This window comes from Takifugu rubripes, chromosome 7, assembly GCF_901000725.2.
Source record: "Takifugu rubripes chromosome 7, fTakRub1.2, whole genome shotgun sequence".
NCBI classification, from domain to species: domain Eukaryota; kingdom Metazoa; phylum Chordata; class Actinopteri; order Tetraodontiformes; family Tetraodontidae; genus Takifugu; species Takifugu rubripes.
The window spans coordinates 2,506,639-2,525,093 of NC_042291.1; the positions used below are offsets into that span (position 1 = coordinate 2,506,639).

At 43.0% G+C, this 18,455-nt stretch overlaps 2 protein-coding genes and 1 long non-coding RNA gene across 8 annotated transcripts; 2 read left to right on the forward strand and 1 right to left on the reverse strand.

Moving 5' to 3' along the window:
- Positions 1-1,809: 1,809 nt before the first annotated feature.
- Positions 1,810-7,877, forward strand: rpz (rapunzel). 3 transcript variants are annotated; one of them, XM_011605109.2, is made up of 3 exons: positions 1,810-2,619; positions 2,815-2,870; positions 5,974-7,877. In XM_011605109.2, the coding sequence occupies exons 1-3, from the start codon at positions 2,520-2,522 to the stop codon at positions 6,676-6,678; spliced, it is 861 nt and encodes a 286-aa protein (XP_011603411.2). In that variant the 5' UTR covers positions 1,810-2,519; the 3' UTR covers positions 6,679-7,877. The 3 variants fall into 3 exon arrangements, with proteins under 3 accessions (XP_011603411.2, XP_003965733.2, XP_029694856.1); XM_003965684.3 differs by lacking the exons at positions 1,810-2,619; positions 2,815-2,870 and adding an exon at positions 2,959-3,791; XM_029838996.1 differs by lacking the exons at positions 1,810-2,619; positions 2,815-2,870 and adding an exon at positions 3,828-4,368.
- Positions 4,097-14,201, reverse strand: LOC115250431 (uncharacterized). The gene is made up of 3 exons (XR_003888987.1): positions 14,012-14,201; positions 13,489-13,598; positions 4,097-4,191 (listed from the first exon to the last, which is right to left on the reverse strand). It is a non-coding gene; the product is annotated as an uncharacterized lncRNA (long non-coding RNA).
- LOC101075965 (protein rapunzel-like) lies at positions 13,694-17,707 on the forward strand. Of its 4 annotated transcripts, none has more exons than XM_029838995.1 (3): positions 13,694-13,750; positions 15,289-15,786; positions 16,023-17,707. In XM_029838995.1, the coding sequence occupies exons 2-3, from the start codon at positions 15,293-15,295 to the stop codon at positions 16,711-16,713; spliced, it is 1,185 nt and encodes a 394-aa protein (XP_029694855.1). In that variant the 5' UTR covers positions 13,694-13,750; positions 15,289-15,292; the 3' UTR covers positions 16,714-17,707. The 4 variants fall into 4 exon arrangements, with proteins under 4 accessions (XP_029694855.1, XP_003965734.1, XP_029694853.1 ...); XM_003965685.2 differs by lacking the exon at positions 13,694-13,750 and adding an exon at positions 14,278-14,418; XM_029838993.1 differs by lacking the exon at positions 13,694-13,750 and adding an exon at positions 14,303-14,431.
- The last annotated feature ends 748 nt before the right edge of the window (positions 17,708-18,455 follow it).

Below are 18,455 nucleotides of genomic sequence, written 5' to 3' on the forward strand. Positions count from 1 at the left end.
TAAAAAGTGTTCTGATCTTCATCTAAGTCACAAACACAGTCTACTTAAACTAATGCGACACAAAAATTGAGAAGTTTTAATGTTTTTATTGAACACAAAGGGTGGAAAAAGTATGTGAACCTTTGGACTTAATAACTGGTTGACCCTCCTTTGGCAGCAATAACCTCCACTGAATGTTTCCTGTAGTTGCAGATCTGACCTGCACCACGGTCAGAAGGAATTTTGGACCACTCCTCTGTACAAAACGGTTTCAGTTCAGCCATATTCTTGGGATGTCTGGTGTGAATCGCTCTCTGGAGGTCATGCCACAGCATCTCAATCGAGTTGAGGTCAATCACTGTGAATGTTTACTTGTTTTGTTCAATGAAAACGTGTGTTTGTCTCATGATGTGACTTAGATGAAGATCAGAACATATTTTAAGAACAGTCTCTGCAAAATTCAAGTAATCCCAAAGGGTTCACATGCTTTTTCTTGCAACCGTAACTTCTTTACCGTCTTTGGTCTTCCAAAAGTTGTGCAAACAGATCAAGAAACTAACTTTCTGTCTAAGATCTTTGCACAGACTTTGGTCATTATAGGCATCTTCTACTCAGGATCTAATCATCTAATCATCCAGGCTCTTGAACGTGGCATCAGAACATCATCCTCAATGCTACTAAAGTATTGACATGATATTGGGAAGGATGGGGATGAGGGGGCACAAGCTAGGCAGGAGTCCCTTAGGTTCAGCCTAGCTGAACTTGTGTTTGGCCACAGGGCATGAGGTCAGCTGAAGGTCCTGAAGGAACAGTTCATGTCTGGTTCAGATACTGTAACTAATGCTTGTTAGTGGGTGGCTCTAGTGACTCTGTCTTAGCAAGAGAAGCCCTCTCTTCTGCTCAGGGTAGGTGATGTAATAAGAGGGAAGTTGAACAGCACTTTCAGCCTGGAGACAGTGTTGGTTTTGCCTCCCATGGGTGGCTCGGATCTTTCTGCCTGCTCCTCAGGGCCATATGAAGTAGACAGTAAGGTGTCTGACACCGACTGTGTCATTCATACTCTTGAGAGATGAAGAAAAACATGGTTGTGTCATGTGTCATTCCATGAACACAAGCCTGGAGAAAGAGAAAAAGACGTTGGTGCCTTCTGCATCTACAAAGAACTATAATTCTTTGGCTTGTGTGGGAGCTTCAGATGATAATCGACTTACAGTGCTAACTGAAGAGAACCCAACCACCATCAGAGAGAGCCGCACACTTCCTCTCTGCTATTATCCAAAGGGAGGAGCTGAGCGCACCTGTGCTCACTCACTCACTCACACACACACACGCGCGCGCACGCGCACATGCACATGCACATGCACATGCACATGCACATGCACATGCACATGCACATGCACATGCACTGGTGTAATAGAGTCAATATGTAATAGCAACATCTTATATGTGGACAGATTAGTCTCTCTCTCACAACCTGCCCACATGTCCGAGCTGTTCTATTTTATGTCCGAGCTGTTCCCCATCATGTCAGAGTTGTTCTCCATCCCTCCTCATATATACACTCAGCACACTTTCTCAGGCTCTCACCCAGGAATGTGTGAATATCTCAGCCCTGAGGAACACATCTATACATAAACACATGTGATTCTATTTTGCAAGGACTTTAATAGACATAATACATTATCATAATACATATGCTAGTTATCTCAATCAAATGCCTAACCCTTAACTGGGCCTTAATTTAAACCCTCAAGCCTAAAATTGGTCAACTATTTTCTGAACTACAAGAGTTTTTGTTTTTGTTTTTTAAAAAAGAAAAAGAGCGGCCAAAATGTACATGCAGGACAGATGAAGAGGATTTTACTGGAAAGAACAAAGAACATCATCAGATAATCCTGTGTGGTGTTTGAGTTTATGCAAACCTGAACCTAATTTGTAGGTTTTCTGGAGACGTTCACAGTAAACACATCACAAGATTTCTTTGGTAAAATATATTTCTTATTTAATATTAACTGAACTATTTACAATATAGCGTTTTCTAAATTCCATGGTAAATATGACAAGGGTGGGGCTGGGCTTGGAGCCAGTCGTTGCTTCCACACAGGCCGGTGGCTGCAGCCGTCAGCAGCGCGCACCACCTGCCTCCTCACGCACGCAATGGCGCTGTGGCGTTAATACACTAGAGGTCTGTTGCAGGACCGCCTGTTCTTCTCTCTGAAGCCTGTTAAGCATTTTGGGCCCAACCAAGAGCACAGCTGATCATGCACCAACGTTTTTCTTCGACTGTTTTAGATCTGACTGTGGCTTCTGTGTAATTTGATCCGATTGACAGCTGCAGCAGCAGAAAATCCAGGGCGGAACAGAAGCGTGTCCGGCTGCAGCTCCGGCTGTGCTTATCACTAAACAGAGGCCCCACATGACTCCGCCGCCAACGCGGAGCATTGATGCCCACGGACATTTGGGGATAAATAATGGATGTTTTGTCATTTTAAACTGATGGTCCAGTTGTATTTTCTATTTTCTCCACTGGCCCCGACTGCATGGGAGTAAAAAGGAGCTTCTGTCGCCTCTCTGTAGCCGGGGGCTCTGGTGTCTCAGAGGGTGGTTGGATGCAGGGTCTTGAATATTCTGGAGATTCAGGTCTGGACACGCAGGACGAACATGCACGACGTAAACATCAGATATCTTTGAAGGGAAAGCAGACTGTAAACGTGTTTCCATGAGGATGTGTTCGATCGAGTTTAATAACCGTTTACAAACGTGCGACAGGGTATTTATGTTTCATGTTCTGGTGCTATTACAGCTGCTGATTCGCCCTAATTCATCCTATTTCAGTTTGTTTGAGGGAACAGATTGCTCGGAATCGTTGGACTACTTTTACGCACGAACTGGTGAGTTTAAAGTTTGATTTGATGCTTCCGGAGGTTGGTAAGTTCTATGGTGATTTTAATGTGCATATGGTGCAACGATGTTGTTTATGTATGTTTGTTTATTTTAATTTAGGTATATCATATGTTTAAACATAGGCCAAGGTGTTTTATGTGGAAGTATATATATATATCTTTGTAAAGTGAAGTGCGCAATTTGGTGCCGGTTTTTCTGGACGCACTTTGGTTATAATCATAACAGCGTTACTGTTTTAATTGTATAATTATCTAAATAATTAACTTTAAATTTCAAACATTTTCAAATCTATTTTGTTTCTAAATTTATGTAAACTTTCCACACCTACTGGATCCATTGGAAAGCTCCCTGCGCCTTTGGGTGCAACTGTACAAATCTACATGTTTTAATTTTAAATAAACGCGCTTTTTTTTGCCAAAATGAAAATAAAACAATCAATTTGAATGGCAATATAAGCAAATGAATCCGTAAAGTCTTTCAAAGTTCCCTCAGGGCATAGCAAACACACAAAGACGCAGCAGAGAAGCGCTAAAGAGTTTAGTTGCGCACCTTCTGACAAGTACTACTCGGAATCAACTGGAAGGCGACTGGAAGGACCAGAACAAATTTAAAATATGGGGGTAGAACTGTGAACATCTCAGTAGTAGGTTTTACTATTTTAGTTAACTAGTATAACCATTTACATTTTTTATTTGGATATAAAATTACTTTGGCACCAAAATTGGCCATATTTATTGATTTTAAGGACGGTTTGCACTCTTAACAAGGATTTAATCAATTAGGTTCACCCCTACACATTTAACAAACATGGAAGTGTCCTTTTTTGCGGGGATTGCTGGGAAGAAGACGGAATCTGTCGAGGTTGGGACTTTGGTGTAGGAGGTGTAGGCATAGTCACTTCCAAAAAGGTAAGAAATCCTTCCCTGTGTGGAGTCAAATGGTGTCCACATGTCATTGGGAGTATTGAAGAGTGTATATTGAATCAAAATTGACCAGAAAAATGGATTTTCAGTGTATTCTGGTGCGTGTGGACTATGACAGGGAAGGGAGGGCCAGGGCACTGCGGTGCGCGTTAACGAGGAAATATGGAGGCACGGCTAGGGGGAGCTATAGCTGAGAATGGAGGCAGCTGGTTGACCCTGAGCTGTGAGAATAAAGGATGTTGTGCGTCTTTTGGTTGTCATTAATGTAGAAAGGTACCGGAAGACTCTCCACTGTTGTGTTAGTTTTCATTATACAGTTATTGTCGGAACTGCAGTGGCCTCAAGGGTGTGGACTTCCTTAGAGTTGCCCCACAGGCTGTGTGATCTGTAAAGAAAGAGAACATGGCAGTTAACATGAAGTCATGTTCCAGTATATCACAAACATGTGAATTAAATGCTTTTGGAACAATCTTTGTAGGGTATAGAGTGTGTGAGTTTGGATTATCATTAGCACCGCAGTGATCATGGAAAACATTCAAGATGGCCACTGCAGGGAAATAAGGTGAGATCATCTCGCTACTTCCTGATTACATTGACAAGGATTGCTTTGTGTAAAATAAAGCATGACTTCTTTGTGACATTGGTGGAGATATTATAGCTATTTTTGCATGAATGTACAGTTAAAAATAAAAAGGTTGAGGATGGGTATAATACAGTGCGGTCTCTTCCTCATATGCTGTCACACATCATTGATTAGGGCCTCACACATGACAACATTTTAGGCATTAATTTGACAGTATTTGTCTTCATATATAAGTTATGTAATAATAAAGTTTTCATTACTTTTCTTGAAATAGAATAATAAATTGAATCAAATACATTTATGGAAGAAGTCAAAATACTTTATTTTGCCCAAAGAGGACAAATAAAAGGGTGACAGAAGCAATCAAAATCACCTTTGTCAACAGCAAGTGAGTAGTGTAGCCCAGATTATCCATTTAAGAGCAATAATAATAAACCTTTTCTTTACCCCTTCATTCAGTTCCCCATGTTCTGGTAAACATGAGGATTTACGCGTGTCATTTAAAGGTTTGCTAAAGCTGAAGGTCTAAATCTCGCTGCTGCCCGGTTGAACTTGTCAGTCCACAGTGGTGGTGCTGAAATCTCAGGGCGGAGCACATCAGCGCCCCCGTCTGGTGGACAAGATCATCTACAACCACAAACACCGTCCGTGCGGGTCGCCAGCGGTCTGTGACGTAATCGTCCTTGTGACGCGCACAGGCATTTGTGTGCAGAAACATGACTTTAAAAAGTGGGAACAAACTGAACGTTTCAACACTCAAACCCTTGAGCGACGTGTCTAATCCTGAGCTTGGACGTCAGACCCTCCAGACTGAGCTGTATTTGTGCGTCAGCTCCTCCTGCTAAACCAGCTATTTGTGTGTTTTCCTCTTTCTTCCTCTTCAGCTTTGAGGCAGCAGCTCGCTGCTGCTGAGGAGCTATCAGCTCGACACATAGAAACACACACAGACAGCCGGGTGCTGAAGAGAGGTGCGCCACGTCCAGGCAGCAAGAACATTAACCCTTTCATCGCCAAAACCAAGCAGCTTAGCGGCTAAGAGACAATGTTTATTTGAAAGATTCTCTCAGGAATTCTTTTGTTGAGAGTGTTTCTTCGGTTTGTTCCCAGTCTTAAGATTATTTGCTGAGTATTTGATAGCATGAACTGATCTGGCGTTGCTAAGTTATCGTTCCTTTTTATAGTTGAGTCACATGAACAAAATCTGATTTCCAGCTGTACTGCTTTCTATTTTAATGAGCAAATATAAGAAAGGAGTTAGAATTTCCCAGAATCTGAACACGATCTTGCAGTTCATCAGCTTAAGCTGATACATAGAATTCTTTCCTGGTATAGAGTCCCAAGAGAGGAGAAGAAGAACTATTTTCCTCCAGTGCAGTGAGTTGTGGAGCTTTTGACAGTGACGTATAAGTATTTGAGCAGTAACCTTCATGCTTATGGATGGTAACCTGGGGCGTCCGTGCTGCAGATGTTTGCTTCCAGTGTTCTAATAACAGAATCCTCCTGCTAACGGGGGTACAAAACTCACTCTCCTCTGTGGAAAGGTGCCTGTAGATCCTGACGTGTTTATTTTTCTTTGGTCAACAGAATCCGCCCTGCCTGGACAAGATGATGGAAGAAGAGATCGTTGAGGACCAGGCTAAGCTAAAGCAGGGGCTGATCAAAGTGCTCCAGTGTGTGTCCACCATCTCCTCCGCAGCAGCTGTCGTCAACCCCATTTTTGGTGTGGCTGGCTCTCTGATCCGGGTGGTGCTGCACCACATCGACGACGAAGACATCCGCAAGCTGAAGCAGGAGTTCAGCTCGATCAACAAGGGTTTGGACCAGCTGTCCCAGATGAACCGTAACACATTGGTGCAGATCAAGAAGGAAACCCTGGACGGCCAGTATTCCTGTGTGGAGGAGAATCTCAAGAACCAGTTCAGAAAGTTCATGGAAATGGTGGACGCGCGGCCAGAACACCGTGAGCGCAAGAAGGAGGACTTCGAACAAAGCTATTCCAATGACTTGGGAGACCAGAACCTGCACACCCTGTATGACGGTGTGGTGGGTAAACGGAAGCTCTTTAGCAGGCCCATCCTGGAGGTCTACTTGAAGCACTCACAGGGGGATCGCCAGACCATGGAGCGCCTTTGCACACGGCTCACCTACCTGTTTTGCATCGGCCTCATCGCTCTCATTGGCTACGCCGCCGTCATTGGCGATGACGAAGAGGGTCTGAGTGAAGCGTGGTCTGAGAAGATGGAACACGTGCAAGAGAAGATGAAGGAAGCTTTGCGCCGGTGCAAATGAAGAAGAGCTTTTATCCACAATTTCTCAACTGCTGCCTTCACACTCGGGACACATGCATCACTGCTTCCCCTCCGTCTCCCTCCCAGTCTCAGCCCTCAACAACACTCTGCTCGACAGTTCAATGAGCCTCAATATCACAACAGTTAGTGTTCCAAGTCACCACTCTTTCTGTTTTTCATAGAAAAACACTAAATTTATTCATACTTACCTTTCTGTTTGATAGAAGTGGATGAAACTAGCTGGAATGCCAGTTGATAAAGGTCAAAATCAGCCATATTTGGGAATTTAGTTTTAATATAATCAGAGACAACCACTGCTTTTCTAATGAAGACAGCAGTGAGGCAAAATACATTATCGTTGACGTATTTTCTGAAGTTACTTGCAGCTGTTTAGCTCGGTACACATATAACACTACAAAACATTCAATCTAATTCTGAATAAGAGGCTGTCATAGCAGTATAGGACGACTGTCTCTACCACTGTCAATGAAATGTCCAAGATCATCGTGTTGTGAATAAACAGAATGTATTTTTCCCACCAATGCAACCTATGTAAAGCATGAGTCTCATGAGTTTGATGCCAGTCTTGTTGCTTCTTTTCTTTTATGTATCACACTGCAAGTAAGAGTAATTGGTGTCGTGACTTTTCACTACTCTTATCATGATCACTACTTCAGCACTCAGCTGAGAAGAATCCAACTCTAATTTACCACTGATGATAATACTGCATGTTTATATCTGTGTTTCTGTGCTATACCTTGTCAAAATGATAAAATAACAAATTATCGCAGGTTTTTGGTAGAAGTTATATTCCTCTTATTTTATTTTGACCAACAGTGCCTAGTTGTGCAAAAACTTTATTTCTTTTATACAGTGCTTCTTCCAGGGAGTTTTATTGCACTAAATGTGTTTTACTGTCTTAAAAGAAGGCTGTAGCTTCATGTTGGTGAGCGCCTTGACTTTAGTGTAACATCGCAACTATAAAGTGCAATCCAGATAAAAATCTCATTAACTGTTCTTTCCATTAATACATCACTGTTAACCTGGCTTTTGTGTCTGGCATTGATTACTGCATTTTTATTTTGGGATAAACATATATTACAGTTTAAATATAAGCAGTTAAAGGATGGGTATTTGTTTTTTATGTGATTATTTGTTCTTTTTTGTTACCACTACAAATAAAGGTTGAGGAATAATGAATTATATTTTGTCTTTAATATAAAAAGCTTCTAGTAGAGGGGTGTGTGTGTGTGCCTGCTTGTGTTCCTATCCTGATGGGGACCTGCAACACTATGGGGACAAAAATGCAGGTCCCCATGAGGTGAAGCCTTTTAAATGAATGCAGGAGGCTTTCTGAAGGGGCCTGTGAGGTTTGTAGCTTTGGCCCATAGATGATGTTTTTTCATCAGGACACACTTACCCTGACCACCCACTATCGCCCCCTAGAAGTCTTCATCTACTACAGCACTCAGTTGTATTCACACACACACACACACACACACACATCTTCCAAATTTGTTAAGTACCACCCCTCACAAGTCCCCATTAGGTATATACAGTGTGGGTGTGGGTGTGGGTGTGTGTGTGTTTTAAATGAAAAATTCTGAAATGGGTACTTCTCTACTTGATATGAGGCAAGAATAATATTACACAACATATTTTCCATACTCAGCTATTCTTCCAACTGCATGTTATAACTCACAACTGTCCTGTCATCTTCACTTCATACTTAACACATGGTTGCAACTGGCAATGGACAGGGCGACGCCACACTTCTTAATCCCTCTCTCCGATTAACCCGTATTCTCATCCCAGCATTATTCCCTTCCTATTTCCTAGTTGGGCTATGTCCTCCCAGCCTGGCAGAGCACATATCAACCTTCCCTGGATTATGGGGGGGTGCTATGTGTGCCATATCATATTCATCCATCCTCCAAACTTCCATTCATTGAAATGCTAAATCACACCTTGTGGTGGTCCTCACTGGTGGATTCTGTCTAGTAGCTGATTTCCTTGATGATTCTGTTAAAGCACCAGTCAGAGCAAACCCTGCACTTTGTTGTTAAATGTGGCATGCCTGATGTTCCACCCGTCCTTTCATGTGCTGGAACAGAACAGAAGTGGTATAAACCATGCAATTTAACCACTTTTTCCACTTGCATCTGACGCTTGTATAGTAGTTTATCTCTGTCTTTCGTATCACCAACCATCAAATAGGGAGTGAAGCCAGGGCCTCTGGATTCCATGGTTGTTGTAAAGCCCAAATTAGGTATGTAACATCAAATTCAATAGTCAAGTTACAATGTATTGAAAAGTAAATGTTATTGATTTCCTGATATGTAAAGACCGCATTAATAAGTGATGGTCCTACAATGTAATTCCGGATCTGCACTGTGTAAGGGAGACAGTGGTGAGCTATCACCCCCCCCCCCCCCCCTCAATCCTGGACCTGCCTGTGCTCAGATGAAACCTGAATGAACATCTTCCCTGACAAACCTCTTATGGACTCCATCTTTGGCAAAGTGTTGCATCAACATTTCCCACTTTTAGTCGTGATGCTGTGCGGTGGACCCGCGACGCCTGAAGCACGCGCGCTAAGGGAGACAGCAAGAAGTGGAGCTTTTGTCGGCCGCATCACAGTTTTTCTCAGTCACGTTGGTACATTTCTCAAATCAGAATCCAAATTCTCAAGACTAGTTTTTCAGTCTTCCCATCATCGGGTCACTCGTGTTCATCAAAAAGCAATGTCTCGACTCCCAACACTTTGCTACATCCATGTAAATAATCATGTACAATCCTCTATTTTCTCCTACATTATGTCAGATTTGGCCTTGACTTGACAGAAATTGAGTTGCAGTAGGATCCTTTAGCAAAGGAGACCTTGTGGTTGAATGGAGGGGTGATTTAAGAGGTGAAGCTGAATCTGAGAGGAGGAGATAAGGTTTTTACCCATCATGTGCTGCCTTTTTCTTTCTTTCCAAGTGGAGAGGGGAAGGATGGCGATAAGGTTTTAAATCACACTTCATCTCTAGTATATTCGTTGAATTTGACATAAGATGGCATATTTTAATTTCCCTCTTTCTCCTCACCATTTTAAGTATTGATGCATCCAGAGAAGATGATTCGTTTGTCCCCCTAGTGATGAACCCAAACATCTAAATTCTCGCATGAATAATTGAGATGCAAGGAAGGCCACACCTATCTTTTTACTCTAAAAGACATAAAGGACGGTGAAGAACTTACTTATGACTATGGGGGGCAATGACTGCCCATGGCGGGTGCAAATATATCTGATAACTGCATAGTATTTAAGTCTTGGACTTGTGTATAACATTGTATATGAAGGTGTCGACACTGGTATTTTCTCGTATTTTGGAAATTTGCGACATAATATTAAGAGGGTAATTATAATGTCAAACACAGGTTGACTCATTATTTGGAAACAGGACAGTAGGATTTGATTTCCTTTCCTCTGAACTGTGTTGTTTTGGCATTTAAGTTTAGAGATCCATAAAATGTCTTCATGTAGTTGAATAGTATGTGGTTTTGACATTACATCGCCCTAAAGATCTTTATATTTACATTGTTTTGCCTTACAAAGGATTTGGATAGAATTCTCTTCCATTTACATTGTTTTTCCTTACAAATCCGTTGATACTCATGCTGTCACGAGCTCCCATCCTTCTGTCACGTCTGACACTTCTCAACAGGTACGTTTCCCTTCAACACTTGATGTTTACTTTTACATTCTATGTAAGTTTAGATTAAGCAACTAAATAAAGTTAATGAGCTCATTGTGAGGGCAATAACACTGTCATTTAGATCTACGAAGGGTTAAATCTAATGCCTCAAAGAGGCTAAATATAACGGGGCTTTGAAGATGGATGTGAACCTGTCTGGATATTTTCCCTCGGCCCAATTATCACTGCAATGCAGCACATTTATCATGTCCCCACAGTGACCTTTCTGTGGTGTTACATATAATAGGGAGAATGATGCTTTGTCCCCATAAGAATGCTAACCTTGGGTGCACCAGTACATTTTTGAAGAGAATTGCTAGACAGTTTTGTGTAATGTAATGTAAATGTAAATGTAAATGCATTTCCTTGGCTCAACGAATATAAAACAATCTACATGACTGAAATATAAGCAAATGAATCAGGAAAAGTCTTTCAAATTTCAATCAGGGCTTCACAAACGCACAAAAATGCAGCAGAGAAGAGATAAAGAGTTTAGTTGCGCACCGTCTGACAAGTACTGCTCAGTATCAACTGGAAGGACCAGACCAAATTTAAAATATGGGGGTAGAACCGTGAACATCTGAGGAGTACTTTTGCTGTTAAAGTGAACTAGTATAACCAACTAGTATAAATGTGTCCACTGGTCGTTGGGAGCATTGAAATGGATTTTCAGTGTATTCTGGTGCGTGTGGACTATGACAGGGAAGGGAGGGCCAGGGCATTGTGGTGCGCGTTAACGAGGAAATATGGAGGCACGGCTAGGGGGAGCTATAGCTGAGAATGGAGGCAGCTGGTTGACCCTGAGCTGTGAGAATAAAGGATGTTGTGCGTCTTTTGGTTGTCATTAATGTAGAAAGGTACCGGAAGACTCTCCACTGTTGTGTTAGTTTTCATTATACAGTTATTGTCGGAACTGCAGTGGCCTCAAGGGTGTGAAACCAAAACACATTTTAGGCATTAATATGACAGTACTTGTATTCATATATAAAATATAGAATCAAAGATTTCCTTACTTTTCTTAAAATAGATTAATAAATTAAATCAAATAAAATTGAGGGAGAAGCAACAGAATCCTTTTTTGAAAGTGCTACAGAAACAATCAGAATCCCATTTGCAATGAGACCCACATTATCCAAGTAAGAGCAGTAATAATAAACCTTTTCTTTACCCCTTCATTCAGTTCCCCATGTTCTGGTAAACATGAGGATTTACGTGTGTCATTTAAAGGTTTCCTAAAGCTAAATAGTTAAATCTCGCTGCTGCCCGGTTGAACTTGTCAGTCCACAGTGGTGGTGCTGAAATCTCAGGGCGGAGCACATCAGCGCCCCCGTCTGGTGGACAAGAGCATCTACAACCACAAACACCGTCCGTGCGGGTCGCTAGCGGTCTGTGACGTAATCGTCCTTGTGACACGCGCACAGGCACTTGTGTGCAGAAACGTGACTTTAAAAAGTGGGAACAAACTGAACGTTTCAAACACTTGAGCGTCGTGTCTAATCCTGAGCTTGGTCGTCAGAGCCTCCAGACTGAGCTGTATTTGTGCGCCAGCTCCTCCTGCTAAATCAGATATTTGTGTGTCATTTTGCTTTCTATTTTAATTAGTGAATATAAGAAAGGGGTTTTCCAGAGTCTGAACACAATCTTGCAGCTCATCAGGTCAAGCTGATATATAGAATTTTTCCCTTGTATAGACTCCCAAGAGAGGAGAAGAACTATTTTCCTCCATGGTTTCCTTCCTCTGGAGTCGACATGTTTCATAAGTTCAACTCTGGAAAGATGTACAAAACTCACTCTCCTCTGTTAGAAGGTGCCATCCCCCTCCTATAAATCCTGTAAAAGACTCATAGAGTGCTTCTTCCAGGGAGTTTTATTGTAATACATGTGTTTTACTGTCTTAAAAGAAGGCTGTAGCTTCATGTTGGTGAGCGCCTTGACTTTAGTGTAACATCACAACTGTTCTGTGCAATCCAGATAAAAATCTGTCATTAACTGTTTTTTCAGTTAACGCATTTTAAGTTAATACATCATAGATTTCCTGGTTACTTGACAAAAACTGAAAACCTGGCTGGCACAACTTTCTCGGTCCGTACTATTGAGAAAAAGTTTTACGAATGAAATGTGTGTTAGTATTGTTCATATTATTGAGTGTGTCTGACATGCATATAAATGTCACAAAGGCTGTTATTAGCAAAAATCGGCTGTGCTGATAAACTTGGACCTTGTTTTTTACGATTATTAAAGGTGGATATAAGATATAATAAGTATATAATAATCGATATAAGAGGTGGAGACCTGAGTCCATTTACATGATCTGGTCCACTGAGACCTCATCTCATTTCCATGGATAATGTCACCACAGCAAGGAATGAAAAAGCACATTTGTGGACCCGCAAATAAATACAGGAGCAGCAATTAACAGAGTCCCGGCTCTGGCCCGTTTGAGGCCTGTTGTACGGGCTGCTCCAGCAGAGATCAGGGCCCTTTTACAACACAGAGGCCTAGATCTGCATCCTGAGGGGGAGGAGGGTGTTGCCCATGTGATGAGTGATGGTCTATTGAGGTTCGTCTGTTAAAATATGGGCACTGTGTTTGGCCTTGATTCTAACAGATACATGACAAAAATTGAGTACTTTTAGTTATTCATACATATACACATACGTATGTACACACACGCACACGATGGATGGATGGGTAGATGTGCGCGTCTGTGCATTTTTGATGGGATGATAAAATGTGCTTTAAGCTATTGCGGACGCTAGAGGGCGATCGCGCTTCACCCATTTCCCTGTTCCACCTGTTTCCATGAAGGTCCCTGAAGGAACAAGGGGCTCCATGTCTCACCTCAAACACTCAGACGTTATCAAGGTGTGTTTAATCCCTTTGATCATGAATCAACTGTGGGTGAAGGAATACACTTGATTTAAGGTAAAATGCGCACAATGCCTAAAGTACATGTGAAAGGGGCCTCACAGTCATTATCCAGCTGAACAGGTTTGTCTTTTTAGAAATGGGGGAAACAAAACAGGAAAAGCCGTTTTGAATGTAGGTAGAAGGAATCTGGAGGCACTTACCTGCCTTGTTGGCTGCACGTTCAGCGTCTTTGAGCCACCGACTCTCGTCTCTATCACGTGATAGAGAGATTTTCTTTCCACGAAGAAGATTTGGAAAATCCATAATTAACCTGTACAACATGAAAACATTTTGAGGCATTTGGATGTTCAAAACATTCGCAAAACAAATGTAATACTGTAAAAATCGCCCAAGGTGAAGGAACGATGGAACCTGAGCGCACACGGGGCGCGTCAATGGCGCAGAGATAAAAACGGATAGAAGGTTCGTATTTGTGAGGTTCTGCTCTCGGAGTTTCACTGGATATGCGTATAATACCGAGATTTAGCTGACTGTTGCACAGAAACGGGCCTAAATGCCGAAAATCTCATTTTCGATCAAATCCAGATGGATTTCAGACTTCGGAAATGTCAATCTTTAGGTTCATTTCACAGACAATGCTGTTATGTGAATCTTAGAATTACATTGTAATAATTCCAAAAACCGTGAAATACAAATAAAACAGCACTTTCCCGACCGTCTTACCTTGAGTTTGGATCCTACATGAGCGTCAAAGCGCATAATGGTGGCTGATGAACACTGGCAGTAAGTGCTCAGGTAACTATAGTAAAAAGATTTCCTAGATCCCGTTTTGCTCTAAAGAATCAAAATCGACCTCTCATCGCGACGGATGGACTGAGAAAAATATGGACCCGTGCGCATTCTTTCGCGTCTTTGCGCTCGTTGAATCGGTTCCTCTGCCTCCCCCGCCCGCCGCCCCCTCCCTTTTTTTCCCCACTGATACTGGATGCGCATCTTCTCCTTCTCCTGGATATTATTGTGGAGCCCATTTCACTGAGCTCCACGGTGCAGTTGTCGCAAACTTGAAGGGGAAAACACCTTTCAGACGACAGTGTTCAGGTGTGACCGCCAGAAGAATCATTTCCTTTCAGGTATAGGAAAAAGGTAGTTATTGTTGGAATGTGATGCATGTCTTTATCTTCCATAAAGAAGGGGGCAAATATGCTGCAAGGTGTGTCACGGGCTTGCGGGGCTTTGCGCGCAAAAAGCTTGCGTGACCGCAGAACCTGTCTACATCTCACGGCTGCACTTTGGTGGCAGCATTTTTTTTTAGAAAGGCGCTTTGTAATTACGATACTTGTTTGCTCTTCATGGCGGTTAAACGCGAATTTAAGAAAAGGATGAATGAAATAATGTTGACATTAATCTTGGATGAGCTTGGTGACGCAGCGCAGCCGGGACACACAGACGGGACGCGGTCAAAAGTATTTTTTAACACGACGTGGCAACATTCTTTACTAAAATAAGTCATATATATGTAGATCAGGACAGGTTTCTTCCAGCAGCTCCAGGATCTGCGTTTGCATGACATCACCATTCTGGGTGGAGATATTCCTGAGATGACGACTGTATTCCGGATTCACGGCGTCAAGCTTTGATCATTTGCATCTACAGCCCGTGATTATACATCAGGTTTAGTTTCTGTTGCCTTCGTGTTAAAATAGCGAGTTAAACACCCCGATTTCTACATTCCAGCAGACCTGAAAGGATTTAAAGTAGTAAAAAGAATGATTTAGGTGACAGAAATACATGTTGTAGGTTTACTCTCCTACTCTGAGATCCTCTTGGTTTTAAATCGAAATGATCTGATACGTTTCCAACCAAACATCAATTTATGATGAGGTGACCCAATAGTCTTCAGACAGGACACATAAAGCTGGGTCAGTGGAAGAGCCTCTATCTAAGAAAGCAGGGGAAATAATCTGTCATTGCCATTAATTTATGCTTTGTGAATACATTAGAAGGATGAGCAGCTCGTTGGAGAAGGTCGTGGCCCAGAAAAAGGAGGCGATCGAGGCGTTGATGGATATGCTGGAGAGAGGAGCTGAAGTGTTGGCCAGCACCGTGGGCGAGTTCTTCCCCCTCTGCGAAGCTGCCGCCCCTGTTCTCCGCCTGGTTTTAGACAACACCCAGAGCAAAGAGGTCTTCTATGTCAAAGAGCAATTCTTAGCGGTGAAGAACAAGCTTGATGTCCTCTCATCTGAGCTGGAAGACATTGACTGTGAGGTCAGGAAGGGAAGGATGGATTCTCAGTATTTCTCAGTGGAGGAGAACGTCAGGAACCAGTTTAGAAAATACATGGACATCCTGGAGGCAAAGCAGCAGTTCAGAGATGTGAAGACCAGACTCTTTCTGGAGCACTTCTCTAAAACTGGAGGAGAGAAGAACCTGTTTGTGCTGTATGAAGCCCTGATGGGCACAAACACCTTTGGGGAATCGGTTTTAGAGCTGGTTGAAAGGTAAATTGTTCTCTCACTTTGTATTTTGTGATTTTTTGTTATAGAGCTCTGAAAAATAACAGCTGAAGATCTGGACGGAGCAGCACAAAAAGCACGTTAGATGAGTGCAAAACAAAGTAAAACTGTGTTGGTCTAACTGAATTTCTCTATTTATTCTTTTAAAAGTCATTTATGACCAAAGTGTATTCACAACTGCTGAATCTCCACATTTCAAGTGAACACTGGTGGTTTTGCAGGTACGTAGCCAGAAACCGTCGTCTCCTGGAAGACTTCTGTGTCCGCATGAAAGAGCTCTTCTGCCTGGGCCTCATTGCTCTGCTGGGCCACTGCGCCTTGACTCAGGGTCCAGAGGAGGAAGAGAACAAGATCCAAGAGTGGAGCAGCAAGATTGAAGAAGTGGAGACCAGAATGAAAGAAACGATTGAGTCCTGTGTTGCTGCCTTCCCAGAACAAGCAAAGATAGACGTCCAATATCTCCTGCAAGAAAAAGAGGAGGAACCCCCACAAGACACAGCTCAGAGGCTCCTGCAGTTCTTGGTGAAAAAGTACGGCTGGGTCCAGTGGTCAGTGCGGCTAATCAACCACTCGGGAAGCACCTACAGGAACTGGCGCGCAGGGGAGCATTTCCACCACGTGGCCGGACAGAACTGGTTCGAGGTGCTCCGGGCGAACAACATTAACCTGGTGGTGTCCTACAGCGCCAAGCCGCAGCCGGTGCCCCGCGACTTCATCCGGCAGGTGATGGACAGCCAGGGGAGGAAAGGCAACGCCCCTGTGGTGGTGGAGGTCCTGGGGAAGCAGCTCTGCGGGTTTGTGGTCCACGCAGTCAGCTGCTACAAGGAGTCGGCCGCTGCCTGGAGTTTTCCAGAAGAGTGTCACTACTGGGAACGGCACAAGAACGTAGCGGTGTGTGTTCACTCGGAGTGAACGCAACAAGATTTAGGTTCAGCTGCATCCAAAAGTCCAAGAGTGAAGCAGTCAAAGGCCACCTACAATAATGAATGAAGGAGGACTATAATGTATGACTGCATTAAAAAGATGACATGGAAGAAACTGGAGGACAATTAAACATATATAATTACTAAATACACTACAAATCTGACACATGGCCACTGGCAGTGTGACAATTAATAGGAGAGAGATGAAAGATATGAGAGCATTTACACCAGAATATAGAAGCTACGCGTCAAAAATGAACTATAATACATAAATCGACAATTCAGGTCTAAAGAATTTCAGCCTAGCATTTAAATATGCATTATGTGTTTCGTCAGTTTATTTAGTCATCTATTTGTTGCTTCTGTCACAATATGAACACATAGATATACATTATATTACTCTGATATAAAGTTTAGCAAAAATACATATAAAAATAGTGCCTAATTCATCTCCCTGTAAATCCAGACTAACAGCATACTGAAAGTGTGAGGCTACCTCAGCTCCATCCATCCATCCATCCATCCATTTGTACGCCCTGGCCAGGTCACACACACACCCTCACTCGCTCACACCCATCTCCAGAGGGACGGTTCTGTCCACTCTACCGGCCGTTAATCTGGTCTCCCATGAAAAATTCACAGTGCGATGATGGTTGTGCTGATGCTGCATCTGCTGAGCTGAGCTCCCTTTTTTTGTGTCAGCTCAGCCAGTCGGCCTCTGTTGAGAGGAGGCACAGGGGTCACGTCCAAAGGCAGTAGGAGCAGCTGGTCCAGCAAGTTCAGCCACACGCGGCATAATTCCAGCGTGAACCTCCAGCCAGGATGTATAGATGTATGTTTAATGAGATAGGAAGAAAAACCCCTTTTTTAGTTACACACTAACACACATTTCTGCTGCTTGGTGAAAAGAATAAACTGCACATTTAGTTTAAGCAGTTTTTACACTGATTTAAAACCTGTGAATAAAATCAGTCAACATCTTGGTGGTTTGTGACACTTATTGGCTAAATACAAACGTAAAATATGTGTAAACAAGTTTAATTCAATATCGGCCTCCCGTTTCTTGTACAAATGTGATTTATTGCCTCTGCCCATTAAAATAAGATAGTGCACCCTCAGCAACAGGGAGCGGGCTAATTCGATTGGTATTTACACATAAGTCAGCATTTCCTGACCGCAGCTTTAGTTTTAAAACGTGAGAATAACGTTTAACTGACATAATGTTCAGCAGAGTGCTCGGCTGAGCAGCGCGGCTGCGATCATAATGGATAGTGTAGGTGCAGCGGCAGCCATCCTTGAATATCTGTGTGCATCTGCAGGGTCTTCAGCTGTGGATCCTGCCTGTCACCGTCCATCAGATCGTATCTTAGAGATGCAGCACAGCAGGAAACGCATCATCAGAGGGCTGAGAGGCTGAAAATAGATACCGGTGCTACAGAGAGGTGCTATGAGGGCTGCAATGAGGAGTAATATAGATGAAAAAATGACATAAAAATCTGTTTTCTCACACCTTGCATATCGACCTCTCGGCTTCCCTTCCTCTCCCCTCCTCTCCTCTCCCCTCCTCTCCTCTCCCCTCCCTTCCTTCCCTCCTCTCCTCTCCTGTCCTCTCACTTCCTTCCTTCCTTCCCTCCTCTCCTCTCCTCTCCTCTCCTCTCCTCTCCTCTCCTCCTCCTCTCCTCTCCTTCCTCTCCCTCCTCTCCTCTCCTGTCCTCTCACTCTCCTCTCCTC